The following is a 10694-nucleotide window of genomic DNA, read 5'->3' as shown; positions in this document are numbered from 1 at the left end:
TGTAGTAGATGGTTCTGACCATTAGGGGCGGTCCCTGAGCGTCTAGGTGTGGAATCGTGGAAGGTGTTTGGGTTTATAGAGGCATCCTTCAGTGGGGATTGCCTACGTACCCTTCAGTGATGGATCAAGTCGTTCGTAGTTCATGTATATGGAGGCACAGAGCCTAGATGGGCGCGGAGCCTGATGGAGGCACGTGGCATGATGGAGGCGCATAGCCTAATGGAGGCATGTGGCCTAGGGAGCACGGGGCTCTAGTGGGCACATGTCCTAATGGGCACGTAGCCTTGGGAGCATGGGGCTCTGGGAGCACGCAGCTCTGCAGGTGATAGGAGTCATCTGTTCTAGGGGGCGCATGGCCGGAACAGATTGTAGACCCGTCGATATGCTGCAGTGAGCATGATGTGTCGATGTGCTTCAGTGAGCATGGAGGGACCCTGCTGATGAGCTGGAGATCGTGGCCTGAACCAAGAAGGAGAGTTGTAGATGTGCTGCTGTGACCATGTAACTTCATCTTGTTGATAGTAATCGCCGGGATCAGCCTGTCATAGGCGTGTCGAAGAAGAGGGTCTTCTAAGTCTGGAATATTACCTTGGCGGCTGTGGACTTGATGAACTCTGGTCGTGGACGTCGTGGACCTCTTCTTTAGGTTTAGAAACCTATCTTTATAGTGGAGGTCGTGCCTCCCTCTTTGGATTTGGAAATATTCATTATATCCTTAGATAATAGATTATTTCCCTTTTTCTTTAAGGGAGGTCATATGTATTGGAATACTTCATCTTTCTCTCGGATTTAGGGAGATTCTCTCTTGTCCAAGCTGGTTATCTTATTAAAGGACGATTTCCCTTTATCCTAAGGCAGGATAAATCACTCGGCCTGGAAGCCGGAGGCTGGAGGCGGGGACCCATACCCGAGGGAAGGGACCAAGGCCTGGGGGCAGGAACCCGGAACCTGGAGGCAGGAACCTGGAAGCCGGAAGCTGTAGTAATCTCTTCATGGAATATTTTTCCCCAACAGTGTCCCTTACCGCCAGAGTACACAAAAAAAAGGGAAGAACTCAGGAAAAAAGGTTTGCTTTGGTTGGAGAACGTGGCCCTCGTGCCAATAAGTATGTGCCAAACAGGAATTTGGGTCGGTGGTTCAACTGGTCGGGGGGATCACAAGGGACAGAAGGACCACAAGGAACTCAATGAACTCAAGGAGCTCAAGGGTCTCAAGGAACACAAGAAAACTTTTGACAAGTTGGTGAAACCTGCGTTATATGATATAGATTAAACTTTGCAACTTTGCATCACGTTGGTGAAACCTGTGTTATATGATTGTAAAAGTTGGTGAACCCTTCGTTATATTGTTGATGATTTAGAGTAACTGATGATTTAGATTAAACTTTGCATCGCCTTACTTATTCATACTTTATCCATTTGATAATGATTTCAATGCAGAATTTAAAATTCCGGATCATATTAAATGCAAAATTTAAAATTCCTCATCACATTTTGTATTCATTGAGAAGGAAATACATTACTATAATATATATTTTTGTCAGACATTACCTTCCGGGATTAGAAAACTTTTATATGTCACATGATCAAGTTTATTTCTACATGATCCCATGGGAAATGTATGTAGCATACAGAATATAGTTGGTATAACCATAAAATTTATCATCTAAGTACAGTAAAACTAAGAAAATTGCAAAAAAGAGAAAAGTAAAACTTTAAAGGTTTTTGTATAATTACAAACCATGTGAAACTTTAAACACGGGAATCCATCCCGCTCAGTTTTTCTAATTTTCCGTCTCCCCAAAATCGATGCGGAATCGAAGAAGATATGTATTTAAACCCATTTTTTAGGTTGTCCCATTTATTCAACCACATCTCTCTCTCTCTACAAATTTCTCTCTCCTTCTTTTCTTCCTTTTTTTCGAACCGTATTCTTTCTTCCTAACTCAGGAGAACTCACCCCAGAATCATGACTCATCCAAACAAGGAGCACAGCCAGATGAAGGCCTTGAAGACACACAACGACATGCTTGGGTTTGTGGCGGATGTCGAGAGCGGGATTCCTACCCGCTGCCCTTGCGGGGGGAGAATCATCAACGAGGTGTCTCGGGATCCAAAGTATCGAACCGATTTTGATACTTTACCAGGGACAAAATACTTCACTTGCATAAATTTTGAGGTAATTAATGTATTCTTTTGGGTTTTATGTGCAGATTTTGATACTTTCTGGTTTTATGTGTAGAATGATGGCTTCCATTTCCGTCAACTATGGGTCTTCGGTGTCCAGGAAGAGGTTGCAATGTTAAAGAAGCGTGTGGATGAGATGGCTGCAGAGATTTCTGAGCTTAAGGATAAGCTTACTCTAGTTTCACTAAGTTAGACCAATACGAAAGTGAAAGTTTGTAAAATTTTCCACTGCTTTCTTGAAGTTATGCGAAGTTGAAAGTACTCTATTACAAATTTTCACCCACTTTACGCATTCACGAATTACTCTAGTTTCATTAAGTTAGACCAATACGATAGTGAAAGTTTGTAAAAGTTTCCACTGCCTTCTCGAAGTTATGCGAAGTCGAAAGTACTCTATTACAAAGTTTCACCCACTTTACGCATTCACGAATTACTCTAGTTTCATTAAGTTAGACCAATACGAAAGTGAAAGTTTGTAAAAGTTTCCACTACTTTCACGAAGTTATGCTAAGTTGAAAGTACTCTATTACAAAGTTTCACCCACTTTACGCATTCACGAATTACTCTAGTTTCATTATGTTAGACCAATACGAGAGTGAAATTTTGACAAAGTTTCACCTGCTTTATCGAAGTTATACGAAGTTGAAAGCACTCTATTACAAAGTTTCACTCACTTTACGCATTCCCGAATTACTCTAGTTTCAATATGTTAGACCAATACGAAATTGAAGTTCTACGAAGTTGAAAGTACTTTACGCATTCACGAATTACTCTAGTTTCACGAAGTAAAACGAAGTTGAAAGTAAAACATGGAATAACATAAGTCTTCAGCAAACCACAGTCATACATAATTGTCAATTTATTAAAACAACCACATAAGGATTTCACACCTTCTTCTTACTTGCTTCCCTTATTGGCCTTCTTACCTGCCTTCTTCTGCCCACCTGACTTCTTTCCTGCCTTCTTCTGGCCAACTAACTTCTGTCCACCTGACATCTGGCCACCTGACTTCTTCTGGCCACCTGACATCTTTCCAGAAGTCCCTTCTCAGCCTTGTTGCTATCAAGATACTCTCAATATCTTGTGCAAATAATACAAACTTATTTTCTGCTTAATTCGAATACACATACAACAGAATATACCATTAATTACCTTAATTTCACCAAGTTTCCCGTTCATTGCATTCAGACTGTATGCCTTCGTTCCACCTATGTGTTTGTAATGCATCTTGTACATCCGCGGGCAATCAGCGTTTGCAGTTTTCACAGTTTCTAGGAAATGGTTCCTCAAGCTTGGAATTGCCTCAAAAGCCAACAACTACACACAACAAACAACAACATTAACAAATTAATGTATTTACTATCCTAAGTACATGAAGAGCTTGAGAATACCTCCAAAGGAACAGGAAAGCTTGTAAATACCCAACTCGTCGGCACAACCCCCTCGCACTTCTCCAAGAAGCTAGATACATCCTTCAAGTTTTGTTCAAATGCATACCGTCCCCAAGGGAACGTTAAGCAAGCATCGAGGTCATCAAAAACAGTCAGGAAGAAACTGTCCACAGGTGATGCTCCCTCTCCACTCTTTCGGCCTCCGACGAGGATGCTGGCTAAGAAGTACAGAACTGCCATCTTCTGACGATTTTGAGTTGGCTTTCCTTTCATTGCCAACATCTGCTTCTCCACGTCAGCATATGTAACCTTTTTCCCTTCAAAGTACTTGTTCATGATGGATGTACCACCCAACCTCTCATGGTTCGGGGGATACTCATGGCAGTATAGTCTAGATATGAGTCTGAATTCTCTGAGAGGGTATCGGATTGGGACACCATTAACAATAAACCATAACTCATTCTTCTTCGCTATCGAAGCTGAACGCAAAACGGCAATTCACATTCCCATCCACTCCTGCTTTCGTTTTTTATATGGAAGAAATGTTGGAACTATGGGTGCTCTATGAACCAGTCCACCTCCTTATGTTTCAGGATCAATTGTATTTTTGTCAGCGCCTTGTCGATGTAACATTTTCCTGAAAGCCTTAAACCCTTTTGATACTCGCTTGGAGGAAAGTGCAACTTCAGCGGTTGCATGCCTTCGTCAACTTCAAGCTGCAGTGAAGTGAAAACCGGATCACGTACGAAATGGTACAACCATCAACAATAAGTTTCACAAAGTTCTACTTAGTTATACAATCATAAAGTTGAAGCTTTTCTTACTTTCACAAACTTTGTCAATGAATACAGTTGAAGTTCAACTTAGTTTTACAAAGTTCTCTAAACATTTCTTTGTTTCTCAGTATTACGCTTACTCCAAATTTCACTTCGTTTTACACAGTTATACAGTTGAATTGGGTTATGATTCACCAAGATTTAAAAGTTCTACATATTCCTTAGTAGTTACTTACCTCTGCATGCGACTCAGTTTGATGTTGTCGAGCCGCTTGGGTCTCCCCCGTCTCTTCAGCTTGTTCGTCATTTCTTCGGGACTCCAATTCAACTCCTTCTCCGGGTTCCTTTTGTTCTTCTCCGGGTTCCTTGTCTTCTTCTCCGGGTTCCTTCTCTTCTTCTCTGGATTCCTTTTCTTCCTCTTTATCACTAGAATTTTCTTCGTTTTCATCTGTAACGGATTCTCCATCTGGGGGAAGTTCCTCGGTTTCCGGTTCGACAGATTTTTCGATGGTGCTTCGGTTTACGACCTCATCCCCAGTTACTTCTCCGGTTTCACATGTGACCCTAGCGGTTTCATCCACTACAGTACTAGCCCAGTCTTCTTTCGTCTTCGGGTCGACTCGATTCAACATTATTAGGGTTATGAGAATTTCAAGAAGCAAACGGTCGAGAGAAAGAATGAGTGAGAGACAATGAAACTTTTCCCGTATTACCGGGGAAACGTATTCGGGAATTCTAACTTTTTCTATAATTAGAGATCCGATTTTTGTGGGTCTTTGTTGGGTTTGGGTGGATAGTCTTAGGTAGGATTGTAATTATCTAACTTTCTCTTTGTTTCATTGTTTTTTACTAAATTTTATTATTTAAATAAAAAAAAATTTACACCTAGAGACACTTTTCCATTTTCTAATTACACTAAAGGTCACATTGGACTTATCACACACATTTTGGATGTTATTTTACTGTCATACCATTTGTCTACACTCCACTTGTCAAGACTAAAAGCAAACTAAGAAAAAACTTGGTCAGCTAAAGATTCCTCTGTTCCATTTTAATAAAGACAATAACCAATCCAACCCAAACCACTCTTCCCCTTTCATCTTCGATGTAATAAAATCAAGAACCCTAGTTTCTCCGAAACTCCACTGCTCTCTCATTTTTCTCAATCGATGGGAGAAAAGCATCCCTAATTAAGACCTCATTCCAATTTCAAGCACCGACCATTATCTCCAATCTGATTCTGGTGGAAGAACCTCAAAGTAACATGATTCAGGTACTGGTCAAGAACCTCTCTCTTCACTATATGTTGGATGGAGAGATCATCTTCATCTTCGTTACCCTCCCGTCAATGATGTCTTGCGACAAGTTGAGAGGAGGTTACGTCATCTTCATCTTCGTCACCCTCCCTAAGCGAGAGTTTCAGTGGCGCCTCTCCTGCCGGACCTCCACCGATGACGGCGACGCAGAGGTTACAGTTAACAAGCTTGGGACCGGCTCTGGATGTGGTTACTTTGAGAGATCTTCATAATTGGAGTCAAGAGTCTCCGACGTGGAGGTCAGTATCTCCGTAATCATGTTTAAAAAGTTCTTACCTTTCAATAATCATCGATTCAAAAAAGTTACTTTTACAATTATTGAGTAAAAATTTCCTCTCAAGCTTTTAAAGTTGAAGCTTTCTTTTATGTTTAGATTTCAAATATTACTGGATTCTTAAGCTTTCTAAAATTCACAATTTCAAGTTTCTTTTATGAGTAGATTATAAATAATACTCCATTTCCAAAGTTTATTCTTAAGCTAAAGTCAGGGAGAAACTTGAAAAGAAGATAAAGACAACAACAAGAACAAAAGCAATAAAGACAAGAACCTCAAAATAATACAAAGGAGAAGAAACCCAAAGCGGTAAAGCTTTAACTTTACTAGATTTCTTTCTTTGTTCGTATTATAAGAAGGCCAAGAATCTGATAATGAGTCTTTGTTAGGCTCCGATAACAATGGTAGTATTGAAACTTGTGTGGACTATTAATGTTTAGGTGTTGGTAAAACTACAACGAGTACAAAGCATGCTTATTATCATCAGAAGAAAGACTACAAACCAGCCCTAGTATGTGTGGATACTCTCAGGACTGGTGTGATCCATCAACTGAAACAGATTGCTACGAAGACGGTGTGTGGATAGCTAGCGCGTGGATGGGTTGTGTGTGGACGGTTGATGTGGGGATGGGTGATATGTGGATGGGGCGTCGTGGTATTGCTCCGTGTGGACAGGATCTCCGAGGACTAGTGGGGTGACTTCTGGTGATGTCATGTTTGGTGAAGTGGGTGCAGGTGAGCCGTCCACAACCAATTGTCCGATTAATAACATTGCAGTTGATGTTACAGCAATGGAAGCTATGTCATAGTTATAAATCTGTATACAAAGACCTCTTTTGTTGTACTATATGTAACATTTTTTGTTTCCTCTTTTGACTTTAAAGTATAGATTGTTATTTTGTAGTTGCATATCATACATAGCCCAAATGTTGGTCTAATCTATTATGTAATCTATTTTTTTCACCCAGGAGCACTGGAGGTATTGATTCCACACAAAAAGACAAACTTCCACATCTTATGATTTATACTAACTGTGCAACTAATGTCAATTTATCTTGATTGATTACAAGCAAATATGTATTAGCACAAGTTCAGTTCCACAAATCATCTTAAACATCAATTTTTATTGGCTTAACATGCTAAGCACTTAAATTCGTTATGTTAAGCATTTCACAGAATACTTTCTAGACATAAAAAACTAAAATCTAGATTTATGATTTTCCAATCCTAATCTAACATAAAACATACCAATCAAGTAAAGAAAAAAATATTTTTGTGGACGTGATATCGTACCAACGAGAGCAGTATAAGAAATTGAAACTTAATCGCTCATCCTATTTTGATTAAAAAAAAAAAAAAAAATCGCTCATCCTATTGGTTTGCTGCTCTCTCCATAGCCATATGTAACTGAATTGTAACTGTTTTTTTTTTTTCTATCAACGGAATGAGTTGTAACTAGAACTTGAAAATATGCGACTCATTCTACATCTCAACAGATCTACGCATTCATAACAATATAAAGAAATTGAACCATAAGCACATCTACTATAAAAATTGTATCTTGTTTATGAAATGTTTGATTTCACCTGCACATCTCAGCTGAACTGACGTATTCTTCATAGATCGAGGATAAAACATTAATTTCAATTATTTCTCTTCTTCTCCTAAATCGTTTGAAAAGAACATTGACAAGATTTATAAAAAAATAATTTATAAAAAAATAATTGCGGCTATAATATTTCAGATTTCAAGTTTCAACTATTTGTTTCGAGCTGCAGATTCAAAACGCTGGGATTTGAAGAAAATGACATCTAGAATTTAATTTGCACAAAATTTAAAAGTTGGGGGTTTAATTTACTCCTTTTGTTTGGTGTTCATTTGTCTAAACACGGATCTTCATTTAGACAACATATTTACTAATTCAGTTCGCACATATCAGAGCATCACTTAGTTCTATGATTTAGGATGGTTAATACCGATTTTCCAAATTTTTAAAAAGACCAATTTACGTAAAATTATCTATCAGAATGATAAAATGAGACAATTAGAAGAGGCGCAGAATGATAATGGTCTTAATCTCCAAATAACTAAAACACAAAATTGCAGAGAATCGTTCAAAAGAGTATTTTTCAACACTTTTTGGGGGAAAGAGCTAATACGAGAGAAACAAACTTATTTAAGCCTTGGTAGCGGCACGGCCGTAAAACTTGTTCTTCTCCTGGGTCGTCTGGAATTTACCATGACCCATCTTTGAGGAAGTGTCGATGAACTTGAGATTGATCTGCTCCATGGCAAGACGGGAAGTCTGAGTAAGCAGTGACTGTCTCAGGGTCACAACCCTCTTCTTTGGACCCATGCAGCATCCCTTAATCATCAAGTAGTCATCCTTCACCACACCATAGTGTGCAAATCCTCCCATCGGGGTCACATCTTTCTCAGTCCTATTATTAGTAAACATTACCATCATCAGTTACATAATAACTTGAACAGGAGTAAAAGAGACAAATCTACTCACCTGTCGTATTCAGTCATGGCTGTGTGCGTCTCTTGACCAACCTTGCCCAACCTGTAAATCTTCTTGTTCAGCTCGGTACGGTGATGGTAACCGTTCTGACCAGCTCTGGCTACGGTGTAAGAGACTCTAGCTGGATGCCACGCACCAATACAAGCAACCTTACGTAGACCCCTGTGAGTCTTACGTGGAAGCCTTGTCACGCCCCAACGGGTAACTACACCTTCGTAACCTTTACCCTTGGTCACACCGATCACATCAATCATCTCATCCTTCTGGAATACAGCATCGATTGGGATCTGCTTCTCAAAGAAACTGTAGGCGAAGTCGACCTTGTCGGCAATGGAACCACCGTTGATCTGGATCTCCATCAGGTGTGATTTCTTCTGCTTCAATCCTTTCATCTTCCTGATCTGCACAGAGGCAAAGAGGAAACATTGTAAGCACTAAACAAGCTGCTGAACAAGTTTAAACTTTCGTTTAGGTGTTACTTGAGTGTGGGCCAGAACACGGATGACAGTTCCGTATTTCTTCATCTTCTCAAGCTGAGACCGGAGGCTCTTCTTGCCTTCTTCAGTTTCATACTGCTTGGCGTACCCGGTGAAAGCCTTCTTCTTGGACTTTGCCCAGTTCTTGTAGAACCTTCTCCTGACCTCTTCACTCAAGTGCTGTGCCCAGACAGTGTTCAAAGACCTCAGGCCACGGGGAGTCTTGACGTAGGCAACAACTCCAACAACAACCATAGCCGGTGTCTCAATGATGGTAACAGCCTCACATGTCTCCTTCTTGTGAAGCTCTACACAAGCATAGATCGATAATCATTAGATTAATCAATCTGTGAATAAAAAATAAATAAAAGTAAAAGCACTTACTGGATCCGGGCTTCTCGACATCTCTAACAATGTGGGTCATACCAGCCTTGTATCCCATGAAGGCTGTGAACTTGCAAGGCTTGGTTTGGTCATCCTTAGGGAAGGCCTTCACTGTTAATTAACAAAACAAAAGAGACAACTTAATCGTAAGTACAGAAATAAGAGCAAAGCATCCATTCACAAGAGAAGCAGAAAAGTATTTCAAATAGAAATACAAATAATATCTTAAGATAGCAGACACTGAATCTAAATCTGAAGAAATATCAATTGTAACACTAAAACAAAGAAGCAGTGATCAATTTTGAAGACACTCAAGTAGGAATTTCAATAATTTACTCAAATTTTGACAAAGACACACAAAAGTAGCATAGTTGCGTTCTTTCTGAAGATACCCAAGTAAGCATTTCGGTAACACTGATTCTAAACTTAAAGACACTGAAACCAAACTTCAAAAATGACAGTGTGTGGCCATTTTTAACATACAAAAAGTAACCCAAAGTGTCTAAGAACCACTTCATATGCATTAAAAACGCATTTCAAACGAATCTCTATATAAGCATTTGAACAAGACAGAAGACTCGGACCCTTTCCTCTGGGACGGTTAGCTCTCTTCCTTGGTAGGAAACCAAGTGATCCATGTCTTGGGTGCTCAAACTTCCTGTGAGACATTCTTCCCCTACTCGTATATACAAATCGTAGATTTGTAAATCTTAACGACGAACAAAACGAATCAACGGAGAGATAAGGGAAGATAGAAAAACCTTAAGCTTCGATGTGTCCTGCGGCTGCTGACAAAGTGATGAAGTAAGCAAAATAATAGTAACCCTTTTATATATAACCCCTAAGCGCTAATGTGTAACCTAGTTTCCCTAAATGGGCCATAAAAGCCCAATATCACCGCAACTAGGGCGAATCGTTTATCTTCTATATATCAACGCAGTCTTCTTCTCCTTGACATCGATTCTGTTCTAATCTATTGTTTCATAGTTATATAACTCAGTTTCCTTGGTTTTTTCTTTAAACAATTTTTTTTGAGGAGAATGATGAAATCCAAAGTATATCGAAAGCAAGCGTCTTACAGATGTGATGAGCGTCGTTTTTCCACACGAGATTTCTGACTCTTTGATTATTACTTTTTTTGTTTTTTTAATATTTGGTTAAATCGTTTTTTCTAGGTTCAGATTATATTGGATTATAATTAACCGAGTGAACAAACATATTTTCAACAATTAGATGCGGAGAACCCTGCGTTGGTGCTGTAAACTTTCACCATCTATGTATATATCTTAACTTTTATTGATGTCGATATAAAACAATGTTATACTGAATAGTTTATCTTCTTAAAGTTAGTATTATCTCATTCTTAT

The 10694-nt window shown here is 39.3% G+C and overlaps 1 protein-coding gene and 1 long non-coding RNA gene across 4 annotated transcripts; one reads left to right on the top strand and one right to left on the bottom strand.

Moving 5' to 3' along the window:
- Window positions 1-419: 419 nt before the first annotated feature.
- Window positions 420-6910, top strand: LOC106416531. The gene is made up of 2 exons (XR_001283192.3): window positions 420-6252; window positions 6384-6910. It is a non-coding gene; the product is annotated as an uncharacterized LOC106416531 (long non-coding RNA).
- A 1084-nt stretch (window positions 6911-7994) lies between these two features.
- LOC106418390 (60S ribosomal protein L3-1-like) lies at window positions 7995-10243 on the bottom strand. Of its 3 annotated transcripts, none has more exons than XM_013859087.3 (6): window positions 10089-10243; window positions 9912-10003; window positions 9328-9438; window positions 8947-9251; window positions 8459-8868; window positions 7995-8384 (listed from the first exon to the last, which is right to left on the bottom strand). In XM_013859087.3, the coding sequence occupies exons 2-6, from the start codon at window positions 9994-9996 to the stop codon at window positions 8120-8122; spliced, it is 1176 nt and encodes a 391-aa protein (XP_013714541.1). In that variant the 5' UTR covers window positions 9997-10003; window positions 10089-10243; the 3' UTR covers window positions 7995-8119. The 3 variants fall into 3 exon arrangements, with proteins under 3 accessions (XP_013714541.1, XP_022552206.1, XP_013714542.1); XM_022696485.2 differs by having other exon boundaries at window positions 9918-10003; window positions 10089-10147; XM_013859088.3 differs by lacking the exon at window positions 9912-10003 and having other exon boundaries at window positions 10089-10107.
- Window positions 10244-10694: the final 451 nt, after the last annotated feature.

Source organism: Brassica napus, chromosome C2 (assembly GCF_020379485.1).
Source record: "Brassica napus cultivar Da-Ae chromosome C2, Da-Ae, whole genome shotgun sequence".
NCBI lineage: Eukaryota > Viridiplantae > Streptophyta > Magnoliopsida > Brassicales > Brassicaceae > Brassica > Brassica napus.
Note: the sequence above shows the minus strand (reverse complement) of the source record. Positions and strands in the feature narration are given on the sequence as shown.